The sequence below is a fragment of the Leuciscus leuciscus genome (assembly GCF_965113295.1).
Source record: "Leuciscus leuciscus genome assembly, chromosome: 7".
Lineage (NCBI taxonomy): Eukaryota > Metazoa > Chordata > Actinopteri > Cypriniformes > Leuciscidae > Leuciscus > Leuciscus leuciscus.
In genome coordinates, this window is record NC_138731.1 from 12,394,034 (window position 1) to 12,413,619 (window position 19,586).

The following is a 19,586-nucleotide window of genomic DNA, read 5'->3' on the forward strand; positions in this document are numbered from 1 at the left end:
TTATGGTTTTGTGGACATACTGTATAGCCTACCATTGTGATATAATAAAGTATTGTTTGAAAGTACCTTGGAATACCATGGTATAAAAATATGGTAATCATTTTGGACCATAGTATCACCATTTCATCCGCGTTTTTCCTCAATGTAGTATGAAAAATAAATAATTTACAGTGCAATACCTCTTCCAGAGTGTCATCCTGTAGTTCGGGTGGCCCCAGATCAATGCTCTTGCGTCCATCACGTTTCTGCTTCTGTTTGCTAGGAATCTTCTTGATGTTGCTGCCATGACTGAGACGCCGGACAGGGCTGGTCAACCATTTCTTCAGTGTATTCCCAGAGCGCTTGGGTCCAGGGGAGCTACTCTGCAGGGAGTTCAGGGATGGCTGTGGCTGCAGTGTGGTCACGGACTCTGTCTTCCCTTCAGGGCCGCTAACTGCATAGTTTTCTGTAGGACGAAGAGAGAGAAGGGTGAATGAATGTAAAGATCACGACAGGTAAAGATCAGACCTAAAATAATGGTTACATACAACTTAAAGGTTAAGTGTATAATTTCTGCATCACTAAATGGAATTGCAAAACTACTAGTTGGGGAAAATGGGATTCTCAAACACTCCACCCATAAGCCCAATGGTCAGAAAAACAGACCGTCCCAACCCAACCTCACACCTCTGACGCACTGGGATACTTAAACAGAACAAAGCAACAGCGCTTTTCAGGGAACTTACACACTATGGACAGTATCTGTGGCATGCTGTTGATTACCACAGACAATATTCCACAGACTTGCCCTCAAAAAAAAAACATAAAATACATTTACAGTCATGAACTTACAATGGAAGTCTAACAGACTTCATGCGAGTTCTTTAGTAAACATGTTTATTGTTTTAGTTGTTAATTGTTCTTTTGTGGTGGGACTACTTTTCTAGGTGGGGGAACTTCTGCTTAAGCATTGCTGATGTTAAGTTGGTCATATGTCATTAACACATCACTCCTCGCTGGTACTTTCTTCACCACATTTAATCAGGCTTGGGTATCCCCACCCCAAGAATTCACACATACTACACAAATGGAAAATTGGTCTCCTCCCATTCCCATTCAAAAACACTTGAACAAGTTTAATCACTTCTCATATTTCCTTCTGACAGAAAAAAAAAGCTCAACAATTCGTCAGGCTGAAAAAGAGGACATTGAATGGAGACTTGCGATCCATAACTGAAGCTCTGTTACTGGCGAGAGCTGCCTCCAAATCATCAGTTCTCAATCTCCTAGCCTTCGACACCAGACAACCAGATACTCATGTGTATTATCTTGACTCTTGGCTACTTGGAAGCTGCACTCCACTGGTTTTGACAACGATCTGTAGATCATACTCTTCTCTCCTATCTTGATCTTAAATTAGATCTTTCAACTTTCCAGAGGGGTGCCTCAGGGTTCGGTGTTTGGCCCTCTTCTCTTCTCAATATGCACAGCAATATCATCCAGTTTCTATTTCTGTAGAAATCAAAATCATGCCACAGATAGAGACCTACAAATTGTAGGTAGAGACCTACAAATACCTGGGGATAGTCATTGATAATAAGTTGCGCTTTGAGTCACAAGTAGATGCAGTTTGCAAAAAGGCTCATCAACGTATGTATTTTCTCCGTAAACTTAGAAATTTTAACTTGGATACTGTTTTTATGAAAATGTTTTACTCTTGTTTTATTGAATCAATTCTTACTTTTTCATTTATTTGTTGGTATGGTTCCCTCTTGGAGAAGCAAAAGAACAGTCTGACTGCTGTAGTCAAAGTGTGTAGGAAAATAGCTGGAACTGCCTTAAACGACCTCAGTGAGGTGTACAAGGTTAGATGTGTGAAGAAGGCTAAGGCTATTATCGCTGATCCTTCCCACCCCTTGTGTCAAGAGTTTTTAATGCTCAATTCTGGGCGCCGTTATAATGTTCCACGGTGTAAGACTAACAGATTTAAAAAGTCTATGATCCCAAGAGCAATTAGTTTTTTAAATGATTGAGTAAATATATTGTATTATTATGTGTTCTGTATGTTTTATGTAACTGCTGCTGTAAACCAAATTGCCCCATGGGGGACAATAAAGCTAAACTAACTAACTAACTAACAGATGCTGTCCACAGAGCTAAAAAATTTCAAATGTAACAACATTCCAGACCAACTCTGTTAACTAGATACCAGATATCACAATTCACAGGAAATAATGACAAACATCTACAGAGCTTCACAGTACTGCTATTCTCTTCTGAAGTAACTACACACACAGACATATTGATCACCTTCCACAAATGCAAACCACACACACCTAACAAAGTTAATATTCTTCTTGTGTAGAAACTCAAACAGACATTACACAGATTATTAGACAAAGCACATTACATCTAACTCTTTGACCTCGGAACCAAGTTAAACGATATTGTTATATCATTAAAAATAATTTTTTGATTATTTTAACAGATACATAGCCTTTTCTTCTGTGTTATGCTGAGCGTGTGGGTTAGACAATTTGATTGGTAATCCCTGAATCATAATAATTTTCGGAAATTCTTTTCTAACCATGCTGGAAAAAAACAACATTTACAGTACACACTGTGACAGTTAAAATAAGGTACAAATCTAATATTAGCAGGTTTTTAATATCAGCAGCACTGTAATATAAAGGTTGAAATCTCAAACAATTTTGCATTATATCTCATTGAGGCATCACCGAACCTGTTCTATGTATTTTTTGTCTTTTGCACTTACAGACCCTGATTCATGATAAGATTATCAAGTACCATTGCCAGCATAAGAACTTGTTCTCCAAGCGTCCTGTGTGTTGATGACATCTGTGTGTGTTGACAACGGGCTTTAATGGCTGACTTATTAGAGGAAGTGACCTTGTTAGAGTTGATCATAAAGAATGTGATGAAAACATAAGCGTATCTTCTCCTAAAGCACACCGATACTGCAGAAATCACAGCTGTCTTAACTGAGCATCGAACTGAAACTGAGTCCTGAAACAGCTCTTTGACGGAACTAACGCTGTTCTTGACACATACACACTGTTCTGTGTTTGTCTGGACTGGTTTGACGGTACACTTGTAAGCAATTCATGAGTACCAGCCATCACAGGAGTGTGTCCCTGTCGAGTGCTGCAGTGCTTTTTGAAGAGCGAACCTGCGTAACAAACAGACTGACTGACGACAACGTACAGTCTTGTGTGCGAGTGATTATGTGTGGAGTGAAGAGAGGGTTTGATGAGAGCAGTCATTAAGCACTGCCCTTTACACACACGCACACGCACACACACACACACACAGACACACACACACACACACACACACACACGCACACACACACGCACACACACACGCACACACACACTTCTCCTGCTGCTGCCTCAGTTGGCCGGGAGACAGACAGAGAGAGTTCTTTGTTCTTTTAAGTGGTCACATCAGAAAGCAGCATCTGGATCATATGACTAATTTTACTACAAACCAAAACTAACTCCCATGGAACTCCTATTGACATGCATCAGATTACTGCTAATAGAGCTCTACTGCAAGAAATGTTGCAGTAGATGTACTGTAATCACAGAAACGTCTGTACTGAACAATCTTTGTCCCCAATCAATATGCCCCCAAAATTCAAGATACATAGGCATTTTTGCCCTGATGAGTTTTTGTCTTATAATATCATATGTAGTTTTCCCCAAATATAGAGTTACATTTTAGACACAAATAAACGTTGGTTTGTCCTTTATTTCTCTAACAAACATTTCTAAATGAACGCAGAGCAGAACCGAGTCTCAGAGCAACACACAGTGGTGATTCGTAACTGAATAAATGCGCGTTTTGAATGAATCAGATTAATTAATGATTAAATGACCCATTCAATAAAGACGGTCACTTGCTTCGTTCCTGAATGATTCAGCTGATTGAACGAATCGGATGAAAGAACGACTTGCTCATTAAGACAGTGATGTGACGCCACCTACTGGCGGTTTTAGTTTCATATTTAAAGGACCTTTTAATTAAGAAGTTAAAATTAGAAATCATTTTAATATTTAAATATTGAATAAAAAAACAATCTCATAGCATTATGCATGTAATTGTAAATGCAGTGTAAATATATTAATGCCACTTCTGATGCCGCTTCTGTGTCACTTCTGCACTGCAAAGAATATTTTTTTAATAATGATTTCATTTGATTCAACAGCTCTATATACTGTTATTATTCTAATTTAATTTAATTTGAATGTTAGAAAATGACAGGTGAAAGGTGATGCATACATCTATTAAGTTTAGAAAAAAAAAAGAAAAACTTAAATAGGTAAAAATGCCCCTGGAAGTCCATTTAATGTGGCAAATATTGAAATTTCAATTTAATGTGGCAAATATTGCCCCTTAATAAAAAATAAAAAAGAGTCCATTTCTGTATGCTGTGGTCAGTTCACAGCATTGAGAATATGAATAATGTGAATGTCTTCGTGAGTCAGCCGTCCACAACAGGCCTGAACCAGCCATGGCACCAGCACAAAAACACACTCTGCAAAATATCATCTAAATATTATCATCAACAAAATCTTTGAAAGTATTGAGATATAATTCGTCAATATTACACACCCCTAATGTAAAGCATTAATTTTTATTTCTTCAGGTCTTAAAAATGTCTTAAAATGTTTACTTTTAAAAATGTGCAACAACCCTGATAAAAATGCATAAATTGTGAATATAATTTGACATGTGTGTAACTCTCCAGTTGGCTGGCTGCAATATTACATAGTTAACATATCATAAGCATAAGTCTGACCTGCACTGATGAAAGTGACCTGAACAATTCAAACGGAAGACATACATGCTCTTTCCTCTTTTTTCTTCTAAATATTTCTTGCATTAAGCCACCAAAAACTAAAATATGAGGAAGAGCACAATGTCTCTTCACGGTTTTGCTCAGAGGCAATATGACTCACGGGTTTGTGGTGTTGCAATATGCAAGTTGTTTTCCATTGTTTTCAATTCTTACAGCTCAGAATGTCTGACAGTAGAGAATGTTTTCCAGATTCCCATCTATAATATATAATCATAATAAATGACTAACTGTGACATCACTTCCTTCATGTTGTGTGTTTGTTGCACACAGGTACTTCACTGGCCTATTGAAACTCATTCCAGTGGATCTGTGCTGTAAAAATACCACACATGGCTTCTTTTGAGTGTTTGGGTGGCACAGCAACTCCTCTGAAAGACACAGAGTGGGAAAACACGTCCCCAAAAGTATTTCAACACTTGACACTTGATTCACACTTCTTCATAGTGTTGCCATTTAAAAACCTGTGCTCATAAACTTAAAATAATTGTCACCTGCTTTGATATTTTGCATCTAATTCAGTGCCATTTAAGACATTTTTAAGTGTCCAAATACTTTGAGGCCACTGTGTCTTATTTTTAGTTTGAACACATTTAACATGATTCACGATGAGTCAGAGTTCCCAGTGACTGATTCTCCCTCATACTTTTCACAAAAAGACAAAAAAAAAAGTGACGATGTCATGGTCTTTAATTTGAGATGAACAATAAGACCATGAAACAACAACAGCAAACAAGCTATCATTTTTAGAAGCATATGCTCTGGAGACTAGGACGCACTATGATTTACACTCAACAACAGCTATAAAACTGTCCGTTCTGTCCTGGATGCTGATCGTGGTTCCAGCTGTGCTTTCCAGAATTTCAGTCAAGCAAAAAAGCAATGATATAAAATAAATTTTCACTAGCTTTTTCATTTTTTCACAGTTTAAATAATGTATCCTAACTCAACTTGATATGCATAGTACGGAAGCCCTGAACCGCAAGGTAAAAAAAACAACCTTCTCGTCATTCGAGATATTAAGTCGTTATTTCTACATAAATATTGCATCATTTCGACACAATATCTCGGTATTTCAACATAATAAGTCGTTATTTTGAGATAGTAAGTCGTTATTTCGACATATCTCGTTATTTCGACATAAATATTAAGTCATTTCGACACAATATCTCGTTATTTCAACAGAAGTCGTTATTTCAAGATATTAAATCGATATTTTGACAAAATATCTAGTTAATTCTACATAAATATTAAGTCATTTCGACATATCTCGTTATTTCGACATAATATCTCGTTATTTTGACATAATATCTCGTTATTTCAACATAAATATTAAGTCATTTCGACACAATATCTCTTTATTTCGACATAAGTCGATATTTCAAGATATTAAGTCGTTATTTCGACATCTCGTTAATTCCACATAAATATTGCGTAATTTCGACATATCTCGTTATTTCGACATAAGTTGTTATTTCAACATAAGTCGTTATTTCGACACAATATCTCGTTATTTTGACATAAATATCATGTTATTTCGACATAATAACTTGTTATTTCGATATTATAAGGGGACATTCTAATATGCATTAAGCCACATTTAGTGTTCTTATAATGGTTTTCTAAGGGAGGAACATGCTTAACGTGAAATTAAATGCGTTGCGTTCATATTCTGGACTCATCTGATTTTTTTGTAGTATACTTTATTATGATTTTAGTATCGTAATGATTCATAAATGCACGCACAATTAACACTTGATAAATGTTGCAGATATGTTTTAGGCTACTATCCACAAACAAATTGCTTTCAACTTATGTGTGTAAAATTTTGAATTCAACGAATGTGCAGCAATTTGTACAAATAGAGACATTTTTGTAAATAAAATGTTTTATTTTGTATCAGTGATCATAATTTGCACATGCAATATGTCAAAATAACGAGATATGTCGAAATAACGACTTATGTCGTTTTTTTTTTTTTTTACCTTGCGGTTCAGGGCTTCCGTAGCATTGAGAACTAATGAATGATGGAATTTACTTTGGCTTTTAGTTGTGACTATTCACAACAAAGGCTTTCATTCCTAAAAACTGAAAGTATGCACGTTCCATTCATAATCTCCTTCAGATTTACACAACTTTCTGAAACACAGAGGTGCGCCTGTACGGTTTAGTCTTCATTGAAGTAAACAGGCAGTTGTGTCCTCCTTTATCTGCTGTTGTGTCTTTGCTCTGACATTCCTGACTCGCTGTCAATAGAAACCAAGGCATGATTTATCCGTCCCAGACTGGGGTTCTTCGGAGGCGGACCGGTTCAGAAACACACGGAAAGTCGAGACAGGCGGCATTCCATTCATAGGTGAGGAGTTTCACATGATTTAAAGTGACAACGCCTGCCGCTTCATTTCTGCTGACTGTACATTACTAAACTAATGTCCCAAGAGTTCAGGAGGAAGAACAAGGGGATAATTCCCATGCTCCCACTTTATCTCTCACAGAGCCGTCTTCAAAGAGCCACTAAAGCTCTTCTGATGAAAAGAGGATTTGGACTAATTTAGTCTTCAAAGACTGAAGGAGTCATGTTCAAACATCAGCCCTGGACAGACAGGCCAGGCTGCACATTTACAGATCATGTAACATTACACCTGCTATAATAAAGAGTCAGTAAGGGACATCCTGCTAGCAAATCTGACAGTAAAAAAACTAAAACAATACAGAGAGTGTCTCAATAAATCATAGCTAGAACTAAATCTAACTAGCAAGGATGGGAGGTTTGACAAATCGTAACTAATTTTAACTAATAATAACTAATTTTATAAAATGGACAGTTTCGTCACTAAAATATATCTGATTGGATGAGCTGTGTGTGTTAGAAGCCACTGTATGATATATAGTGCTTGATAGACTAATGTTAAATAGTTAAAAATAATTTATGTTGCAAATAAATACATAAATAAAAAGATGTCCCCCTTTCAGGATACTGTATTTTAAAGAAAACTTTGTAAAATCCAAATAATCTGTGCAGATCATTATTGGAAAGGGTTTAAAGAATATTTGTCATGCTTGTTCAGTGAACCATAAACAATAATTGCACATGCACCTGTTCAACAGCCCTTAAAGTCCCCCTGCAGTCATATGCAGTTACATATTTTTCCTTTAAAGAAATCCACTCGTTGACGATCACACGTTGATCTGATTGGTTACAAGGTAGTTTGTGACGTCAGAAACACCAGCGATTTCAAACCGTGTTTTTGAGACTGTCTTTGGTTCACTGCAGTTTTAAAGAGAAAATACTCAGCAATGATGTTGACTTATGAATTTACACATGGTTTGTCTTAAAGCATATTAAAAACACCACATAGACTTCTATAAACAACATTAAAAGCTGGATATTAACCTCAGGGGGACTTTAAGACACTAACAGTTTACAGGTGGTAGACAATTAAGACCACAGTTCCAATAATTTAGGACACTAAAGAGACCATTCTACTGACTCTGACAAACACCAGGAGAGAGATGCCCAGTGTCTCTGATCACCTTTGTGAACATGCCATTGTCCAGGAGGCATGAGGACTGCAGATGTGAACAGAGCAATAAACAGCAGTATCTGTGATGCAAGAAGCCTAAGACAGGAAGACAGTTGATTGAGAACTTGGAAGCAGTGTTGTTTTTGGCAGCCCTTTTAGTTTTAGTCTTAGTCTTTTGGACGAAAATGCTTTTTAGTTTTAGTCACATTTTAGTCACTTATAAACTTGATAGTTTTAGTCAAGTTTTAGTCGACGAAAACAAAAAGGGTTTAGTCAAGATTTAGTCAATTTTAGTAAAAAAAAAGAAAAACAAAAGTAGTCTTTAACACATTAATTTAGGTTAAAAAGTATTGGAAATGGGCTTAGGTTTGACAGGTTGTACTAGCAAGTGTTGCAATTCGAGTGTTGTAACTCAATTCAATTTGAGCTACTACAACATTACACACAGATAAAGTGGTAACAGTGGACTCACTGTTTTACTCCAAAAACATTCTTACTTTGGCAATTGTGGCTTTATTATATAATTAGTTAAATAATAATTTATGATATAATTTATGTTATAATCTAAGTTATATAATAATTATATATTACTTTGTACCAATTAGCCTACTAAACTAATGCTCGGACACACTCGGTCTCTCTCGAAAACGTCTCGTCATGTTTTAGTCACCTTAGAGCCATTTTTAGCTAGTCATCGTCGCGTTATCGTCATAAAAAAAAGATGCGTCAACGAAATAATTTCGTTATCGTCATCGTTGACGAAAACAACATTGCTTGCAAGTGCCTTAAGCCCCTTCCACACAGCGCGTTGATCCCGGGAAATTGCCGTAAAATTGCTAGAGTGCCTTCTGTGTGAACGCAAACACGTCCCGAGATTGATGCTGGGATGGGGACCTATAGTAACATTGCCGGGATAAGTCCCGGAACGTGCCCTTTGTGAACAAAAGCCAGGATCAATGCTGTAAGGGGTGTGTCGTAGTGATCACGCACGTGTCATCGCAATGACGTAGTTATTGTGCGACTCTGTTGCTCTTAAAAGAAAGTTTGTGTTCGTCATCAACAAAGAAAGAATGAAAAAAATCTGCAAACTGGAATGAAGCAGAGACCAGGGAGCTCCTTCCTATCTGCACTGTCTGATGCTGATATCGTTCGCCAGCTTTGTGGAACGACCGAATCCGGAAATTTCGACGCGTACGTTACACGTCACATCCTGACGTCACGTGTCTTTACAGGATCTTTACGGGATGTGTGTGAACACACTCACAGATTCCAGAACATCACTGGCAGTGTGAATGAACCAAAATCAAATGATCCCGGGACATATCATCCGTGTATTTTCCGGAATCTCTGTGTGAAAGGGGCTTATGTGGAAGAGTGGAGTAACAAGAACTGGCGATTCTGGTGTGGTCCATGGGGAGGAGATGGAAACACCAGATCCTGAATGATACTTTTGATATTGACCCCTTCTTTGTTCGGGGGTTAATTATTCCACTTCTGTTTGTCAAAAGTTTGTAAAAAAAATGTCAGGTTGTGTCTCAGTTTTCTTATATTTTTGTGTTCATACAAATATTTACACGTGATAAGAAGCTGAAAGTTGAACAGTTGAAAGTGAGAGGGTGTTTCTTACAAGTGTCTTGTTTGAGACGTGCTTGATTTTCCAATTTATCCACATAACTTTGTCATTTGTAAGACTGTAAAGCATGCAAAGCTTACAAAGCATGTAAAGCATGCAATCTGCTCCTTGTCGACTACTTGATCATGTGACTTAAGTTGACAACACGAGCAGCATGAATCTGTAAATACTGACTCAGTCTAGTCAACTATTTTTCTTGATAACCATTTGTAGGACTCAAAACAAGATTTTAAGCCCCCATACACTCAGAAACATTTGATGGGTCCCCCTGGTCGCCCTGACTAGTCATTAAGCAAAAGCGATTAGAACTGCACACACTAGTTAGAGAGTTAGTCTGGGGTGCTGTGGCATATAATGGGTAAATCTCAGGGCCGACAATCAAAAGGTTTCACCAGGAGCAAACCTTAAACATGACAAAAATATGACCCATTGTGCAATCGAAGAGAATCTCAGATTACCACAGGGGGCTGAACCTGTAATAAGTGCAATGCAATGGTGCATTCACGCCATAATTACCATAATTACTAGATGACAACTCGAATGTTTCACTCAAAGCTGTTCTCGTCCTCGGACTCGCAATTATACGTTACTGCGGCAACACTACTAACACCAAAACGAATGTGTAATTTGAATTAATAGACAAAACCAGAAAGAAAAAACAAGTATCATTATATAATAAACAGATCATTAATAAAGGGTTTATTAATTAGTTAATTTAGTAGGACTTCACAGTTATTCAACTCTACATTAAACTATATGTCTCCATCTACGTGTAACTATATGTATGTCTTTTATTTATTTTCCGATTTTCAGCATCCTTCTACATTATGGCAAATGTAACAAAGCGAGGTCTGAAGTGTGAGATGTGGAAAAAAATAGCCTATGACACCAGAGCGAGACTGGTGAGATCTCACTGGAATGGAGCTGAAAAATATACATATGCATCCGCCTTCGAAGGCCGACTCCATCCCAGCAGCGTGGTGAAGGCTGTCCCAATTCAAAGGCTCCTTCGAATACGGCCTACAAATGCATCTTTAGTTTCCTGGACTGCGAAGGATCAATCGAGTGGATCCTTCACAGCCTTGCCTATCCCAAGATTCATTGCGTGCAGGTGACGACTGGACTTTTTGAGAGAAAATGGCGGATTATGCTTTTAAATGTGTATTTGGTGTTCAATTTACACAAATATCTAATGATACAAATGCACAAAATACAAACAACATTAAAGCGGTTCAAATGTTGACTTTTATCATACCAAGATGTGATTTTATAGATAGATTAGACTCTTTATTATGTACATAAATGGGCCTAGGTGGACATATTTTCATCCCCGTTTTGTTTACAGACAGTTGAATATAACTTTCAAAAAAGTCTACAAACGTCACGGTCACTCATCAACGACAGCTGTCACAGTTGCTAGACAACAAGAGCAATCCTACGCCCGCTTCGACCTTCATGGACTTCGAAGACATGGCCTTTGAAGTCTGCATCCTTCGAAGGACGCAGCGTCTGAATTGGGACACATACATGCAAGACAACATTTTGTCGGCGCGTATGGTGGGAGTGTGATCTGAAAAACCGTCCTGCACAGACCTGTGTTGCTGTCAGGTGGTACAAGTTGGAGCTCTAAGTAAATTCAGTTTATAAGTTGTATTATGAGTTTTACAAGGATGTGAAAGTCAAAATCCCATAAACATGGTAATTCAAACATTGCGAGAATGCACCTATAAACACACTGCTAATTGACTATATACTTTCTAGAAATGGCAAGATAAGCATTTCAACTTCCTCCGTTCGATTTAAAGCTGAAACCCCATACAAACCAAAACCATTACTCCATAAACCCTATTTTGAGGCCTGTCTGTTTCTGAGTTAATCAGTATGGAGAGGGAGAGAGAGAAAGAGCACTTTAGTCCACGTTAGAGAGGAGAAGAGAGGCACTTCACCCTGTCATCAACACACACACACACACACACACACACACACACACGCACACACACACACACACACACCAACAAGCCTCATCTACCCATGACACAAGACAGAGTAAACATCCCAGAGCACTGCGGCCCTACAGTCAATATCATTTCAAACCACCAGCCAGAGATATGAAACGCGTGCAAGATAAAACTAATTATGTTTCAGATCAATCCCAAAAAGTGCACTGCACATTGACATTGTCCAGCAGTGTCATCGGTTTCTGTAGTGAGAATTGCTGTATTTCACTAAAACCATTTAGATATTTAATCTAAAACCATTTTGTATTTATTATTACCAGTTTTATGAGCTCATATCAGTTGAGGGACTGTACGGAATATTTGACTTTCATTTATCATTTCATTTGTCTCAACGCAGGACTATGTAAATGAACTGCAAGTACTGTATTTTATTAAAATGGTGAAAAACTTGACTACTAAACAACTAAACAACACAACAACTAAAATATACAACCCAGGCTCATTGGAAAAAAAAGAAAAAAAAAGAAAAAAAAAGAAAAAAAAAAGAAAAGAAAAAAAAAGTGACGCTAGAAGTGTGTTCAGTTTTATCTGAAACAGATTTAATGACTGGTGAATTATAGTTGTTGCTGTTTTATTGCCTCTAGTGTTCATTTCAGCTGGAAACCGCAGTGATTTGTATGTATTTATACGTGTTTTGCAAAAATGTAAGTAGAGGTATGTTTATCCAATGAGCCGATGTTGAAAAAATATACTTATTGTTTGTGAAAAAATGGTACACTTTAGCATACTTTTAAAAGAGTACTTGTTACGGAAATAATATACTTTAAAATAACATACTTGTGCGAACTACATTTTCATTTCATTTTAAATAAGATACTTGTGCGAACTACATTTTCATTTCATTTTAAATAAGATGCATTGTCGAACTTAAGAGTGTTTTTAACCCACTTAAGTAGTACTTAAAACTACTTTTTGAAAGATGCTTAAAATGAACCGGCAAATGTATTGACAAGCATTTAGGGCAAATTTAATTTAATACTTTATACTTTTTCTATTAAACTTGTTTCATATTGTTATTTCTACCGACACTTCTATGTCATGTATTTAAAAATATTTGTATTTACATATTTGTAACAAAGCTGGTACATTTAAAATGAACTTTAAACTTTAACATTTAACTTCAAATAACACACTGCAAATAAAAATATATAATCAAGTAATTTACATGTGCTATGCTAATCAACACATCAAATTAAGTGTATTTAAAGCACAACAAAAGATTATTAAAACAATGTACTTAATGTACTTCAAAGTACATTTTAAAAAGTGCACTCCAAGTTCACTTAAGAGGCCTTTAACTTCATTAATACTATATTATCTGCAAGTACGTTTTTTAAGCTTCTCAAGTACAATTCAAGTGCAAATTCAATACATTTAAGTGAACTTTTTTAATAAACTAGGGATTCATAAACTAAAGAAACAAGTCACAAAAGTAAACTAGCTCAATGCAAAATATATACATCATATGTATAAAGCAACTGTTGTGCAGCAAACTTGCACTGACTCTCTACATTAGTTCAGCACAGATCAGTTCTAGAACAGCATCTATGAAACCCACCTCCCGCATTACAGCAGCAGCAACATTTCTCGAGAATCCAGCCACAGCAGGAGTGCACACCCTTATCACTCCTCATGACCGCTCAGAGACGCATGCCTCAACACAGAGAGATGTTCCGGGAGGACTGAGTAATTACTCTCATTCAGCCTGACTTTACCTCATCCACAACAGAGAGAAGGGGGCGGAGCGACAGAACTCGCTCTCATGTTTCACTTTCTGACCAGACAAAAGCCACAGTCAGTATGCTGTATGTGATAACATGAACCCATGACAATGTGTCCTGCTGTAGTACGCTTACGGGACACCACAGGGGTCGCTACGCTCCCTTTCTCTTTTCTCTCTCAAGCACTTAAATGAGAAGCTCGTGGAAAAGAAAGCACACATTCCCATGCAGATAACGTGAGCTGAACTTCTGAACTGGATCAGAGAGAAACGATTCACTGATGCTTAAAGTTCATCTCAGAATAAGTGAAGATTACATGAAATTAATACAGAATGGCTGGACATTTGTTTGCAGGTTAAACTGTGTTATCAGGAGACCTGTCACCTGCTTTATGTGTCGCAATACTGCATTTCTGGAATAACTGGAATCAACATAAAAAAAAAAAAACGTACCAGACATACCTGTTTCAAAGTAATAAACTAAATATTTAGGTCAGAAAGATTTAAAGAACTAATAAGTGCAACAGTCATTATATGCAGTAGCCCCCAAAAACTAAACATCTAAACTACATGTGGATCATGTTGATATATTTTGAATGTACTAAATTGCAACTTCATTATTAGAAATGTGCAATTACAAATATACACGATGCACTTATGTTCTACTGGTGACTTTGTTCACCAGTCTGTCAAATTATTAAATAAGAGTAGGGGGTCTAAGCAAGCCTCAAGGTTGCAGAAAAGAGGAAGGAAGTGTTCAAATTGATGCAATGCAACCATGTACTGTACTTGTGTACTGTCATTAGTACTGTTGGTGTTTATTTTATTGTAATGCATTGTATTTGTGTGGTATTGACATGTATTGATGTGAGACAGTGTACATTGTGGGATGCAAGACAATTTTTGGAAGTGGTAAAAAAAAAAAAAAAAAAACATAATAATAATAATAAATAAAAAAAACACTCCTCAGTTCAGCTAATGATATTTAATATAAATTTAAACTAACACATTTTAATTTAATTGCAATTACCATGCAATTTAGAGTCAGAAAAAAATCACATGCAGTTTGCACCAAAGTATTTTCTTTTTAAATATATTATTCCCTTAAAAGTGAAGTATTTTCTGTGACACTAGTGGCACCTAGCAGAACTACAAAAACAACACTGCAAACGCCCCTTCACATGTCATGCCTCCTCCAACTCAAACATCACAAACACTTGTGCTTGTGAAGGCGTCTCAACAGGTAAAAGTAGGCTACTTTCAATAAAAGTATCCTACATATTAGGAGTCCTTTTTAGCTGTGTTGCTGTGTGTCATGAGTAAGCAACTGAGTATGCTAACACTGTCTAGAGCGAGTGTTTCTCTTGCTACCAAAGCTGAATGTTTAATGCATCAGCCATGGTCCAGTACTGCATAAACACTCTCTGGCTCCGCCTGCTGAGGCCACGCCCCAAACTCACACTACAGGCCCTATTTTAGCGATCTAAGCTCATGATCTAAAGCACACGGCGCAAGTGCACTTAGGGCGTGTCTGAATCCACTTTTGCTGGTTTAACGAAGGGAAAAATTTGACAAAAATAGGTTGTCCCTATTCTTTTAATGAGTAATGGGTGTGTTTTGGGCGTAACGTGCAATAAACCAATCAGAGTCTCATCTACCAATCCCTTTAAAAGCCAGTTGCGCTCGTGCCATGGCGGATTTGCTATTTACATGGCAGAATTTGCAAACAGAAAACTGAACGCTTCTCTAGCGAGGAAATGGATCTGCTCGTGCGCGAGGTTGAAGCGAGCAAGCAGACACTCTACGGGACAAGCCGGATTTCACCATATCTTTATGTACACAATAATAATCTTTTACATTGTAATCCTTTTATTTTTAATATTTGGCTGGTTTGTGTGCTGCGCGTCCCTGTGTGTGTAATAAGCAGAGTGTACGCGCATTGTGGACCTGCCTATAACAAGCTCTTTAACACACCTTGTTGTCAGAGCAGCCCATGGGTCCACAAATGGGCGCAAATGCATTTGCTATTTAAACAACGTGACGCAGGACGTGAAAATGATAATTGTGTCGGGCTGAAACTAGCAAAAAACACTTGCGCTGCATTGCGCCGGCGTTATGATAGTGCCCTGTAGGTTGAGCTGGAAAGAGATTGACGGATCTGAGCGGACCGCTCTCACTATTTTGATGGTGCCTGGGAGGCTCAGCGTTTACACTTTTGGGGGAGATAAATGCATGAAATGAACAATAAACTTGGCTAAGAGAGTGTATTTTAACAAACAAATCGTATATACTTCACCTTTAAGCATCTTTTTTAAAGTATTCGGGTGCATGATTCTTAGTTTTCACAAGTGTGGTGGTTAAAGCTCAGAGCTGGTCTGCTGGTTCATTAAACGTCCACTCAGACGGCAACAGAATGAAACCCAAACCTTCTGCTGACCGTGAGATGCATTACACTTATACAGGAAACATCTTGAATCAAAGTCAACATCTAGATCAGCATCTCAGACTACATGTGCTGGTCTGGGATGTGTCTTATTTCAGCTGCGTAGTCTTCAGAATGACATCCAGCCCTACACATTTCAGTCTTAGGAAAGCTTCATGAAATAGAGAATTAAACAGAATTCAGCTAAAGTTGTAATATGTTTCAGTTCTGCATGGACACTGCCTTCATTTCCATATGAGCCATCTCGGCAGGTATTCTACGTTAGGCCCTTTTTGCATTTTGCAGCGGAATCTTTATGGTAATGACACAGTCTTCTACCACATCAGACAGGAGGAGTTATGCAAATCAGTCTCAGATGCTAAAATAGACTCAATATTTAAAAGCGCAGCACAAATATATCTCTTTCGCACACCTCTGCACGGCAACACAATGAAACCACTTATCTGACTAGCCTGACCTCAAATTCAACAGACTAATGAATGAATGCAGAGGGAAACTGTCACATCTAATGCTAAACACACCCCTAAGATCTGAACTTAAACAGGCAACATTCTCAGAACGTTGGGTTTCTCAAAGTTATGAACAAACATTCTTCCAGTAATGTTAATAGAATGTTCCATTAAAGTTATCTGGTCTTTTATAACTTCCTAAAAGTTATTTATACAATGTTCAAATAATGTTTTTCATTATTTTTCTGAAAAATGTTTTTTAGTTGTTTAGTCTGTAAATGTTACTAATGGCACTTTTTAGAGAAAATTCTAATGTAAAGTTCCTAAAATGATCAAACAGAATGTTTGCTGTAATGTTCACATCACCAAGAAAAAGTTTAAAATCATTTTTAGAAAAATGTGAACATTGAGCTTAACTTAACGGTTCGCAAAACGTTCTTAGAACAGATTTCTGTAAACTGGGTCACTCCATATAAAAACGTATAAATGATATTTCATGAATTATTCTTTATCTCGAGGCTTCAGGAAGCTATATAATAAAACCCTGACATTTCCAGAAAATAAAACAGATTAACAGAAAATAAAAGATGTGCTGATTGGAAAATGCAACACACAAAGAAAATGGAATATCCCACATTCCACAGAGAAGTTTTATTGCTTTCTATTTTTAGGGTGTTTCAGTGTGAGTCACATGTTTTTTAGTCAATAACGATGACACTTTACTTTGTTCATTTATTGAACACAATGGGGAAAAGTCTATAGCAGTGGAGGCATCACATTTAAGCAATCTTAAAGCCCTCTGGTTGAGAACCACTGGTCTATCGGGGTGTAGTTCTACAATCAGTAGATCAGTAAAGACTATTTATTTCCTTATTTTTTGTTTTTCATATTACTGTGCGTGATTCAGTGTTGCATGCAATTAAAACAAATCCAGTCAAGTCCCGCCCTATGTTATTTCCTGATCCTGATTCACTCTGAAATATTCCACATTATAAAAGTGATATGAACGCTTTCCAGTTTGACATCAAACAAATCTTTACAGCTTTATCCTGTGAGCTGGAGATCATGCTAATGTTAAACAAGAGCACATCACTGTTTGGGGTAAACGGCCTCAAAGTATCTGTCTAAGTAAAAGGCCATGGAGAGGCCACTCATGTCACTGGGAACAAACAGCAAGTCTACCCAGCATCATGCGTTTAATAAGGGCATCGGGGCATCATGTCACTAGCGCAGACAAACATGCTAATGCTGTGAGAAACATTAAGAGCTCTTTGGGAGTCAATTCCATTTCTATCTAATACCAAAGATATGGTGCCATCTAGAGGACAAAGTGTGTAGTGTCACTGCAGTCTCTGTACTATGACAGGAAAAGGCATTGCACTCAACAAACAAATTGGAGTTAATATCAAAAGCAATTTCAACATCTCCTCCTTGACTCATTATTTGATCAGACTGTCAAAATATGTTTTTATATAACTGTATTTTTTTTTTTTATTAAAACCTATACAACCTTTATACACTACGTTTAATAGTTTGGGGTCAATAATATATATATTTTTAAAGGAATTAATACTTTTATTCAGCAAGCACGTATTGAATTGATCAAAAATGAAGGAAAATACATTTATATGTTATAAAAGATTGTGTAACTTTATATTAGGTGTCCTGATTTACTATACTTAAAGGTACACATGTTAGGTACGCTGTACTTATTGTGTTGATGTTGTATTGCAAAACTATTTTTCTGCTATTGAGGTGATACGGGTAAGGTTAGGTTTAAGGGTGTGTTAAGGTGTTAGGGAAGGTCAACTGTATAATTACAGATGTATGTACAGAAAATAATACATGCAGGTATAGTTTTTAAACAAGTACAATGTAAAAAATACATATGTATATAATAAGTGCATTGTATCAAATTAATCATTTAAATGTTTTTACAATACATAGTTAAAGACAAGTGGGAACCAAATAAATACAGTTCTTTTAAACTTTGAAAATGTATCAAAAACATTAAACTGTTTTCAACAATGATAATAATAAATGTTTGAGCAACAAATCATCATATTAGAATGATTTCTGAAGGATCATGTGACACCGAAGACTGGAGTTATAATGCTGAAAATTCAGCTTCGATCACAGGAATAAATTACAATTTTATAATATATGAAAATAGAAAACATTTTAAAATGTAATAACATTTCACAGTATGAATGTTTTATTCTATTTGTGATCAAATAAATGCAGCCTTGGTGAACATAAGAGACTTAAGCATAAACATGACCAAAGACCCTAAAAACAGTAGTATGCAATTCCCCAAAATAACCAAAAACGTCAGGGAATGTTTATGAACATATATCACATACTCAACTTCAACTAAACACATAAGCAGAACAGAGAATCTCCAGCTGGTTCAGAAAAGCCTGCTCTTTCTTACCTTTGCCCGCTGGGAAAAAGCAGTCCATCTCCACACTGCTGCGCGAGTGCGAGATGCAGAGAGCGCTGCTGGGTACCAGTCCCTCCTGAGACGGGGTCTTGTCTGTGGTCCGGACCAGACACCATCCCGGCCGGTCTCCGGGACGCTCCAACAGCTCCACCGTCTGACCGGTCTGGATGCTGAGCTCAGACGCGCTGCTCGACACGAAGTCCTGCAGGACCACCGTCAGCTCACACCCTCCAGAGAGCTGCACACACAGAGGAACACACTGCTTTTAATGGACTGGAAAACATGTGATTTAGGGCTTGGCGATATACCGGCAGAGGCAGACACCATTAAAGTATAACGGTGAGCGGTTACATATCACAAAACAAGTCATTTTAAAGCGCTGAAGCGCAATAAGCAGTGAACGAGAGCTCATTTCAGTATATGCGCTCTGTCTGGGAGATTAATAGCATAGTTCACCCAAAAATGAAATTTAGCCCATGATTTACTCACCCTCAA

The 19,586-nt window shown here is 37.2% G+C and overlaps 1 protein-coding gene across 7 annotated transcripts in view; it reads right to left on the bottom strand.

Moving 5' to 3' along the window:
* kalrna (kalirin RhoGEF kinase a) overlaps positions 1 to 19,586 on the bottom strand; it is a 223,734-nt gene that overhangs the window by 33,680 nt on the left and 170,468 nt on the right. For all 7 annotated transcript variants that reach the window (XM_082176022.1, XM_082176019.1, XM_082176018.1 and 4 more), the window contains exons 34-35: positions 19,083 to 19,329; positions 180 to 445 (exon numbers count right to left, since the gene is read on the bottom strand). In XM_082176022.1, the coding sequence (XP_082032148.1) occupies positions 180 to 445; positions 19,083 to 19,329 (513 nt within the window). The remainder of the gene's footprint in view (positions 1 to 179; positions 446 to 19,082; positions 19,330 to 19,586) is intronic.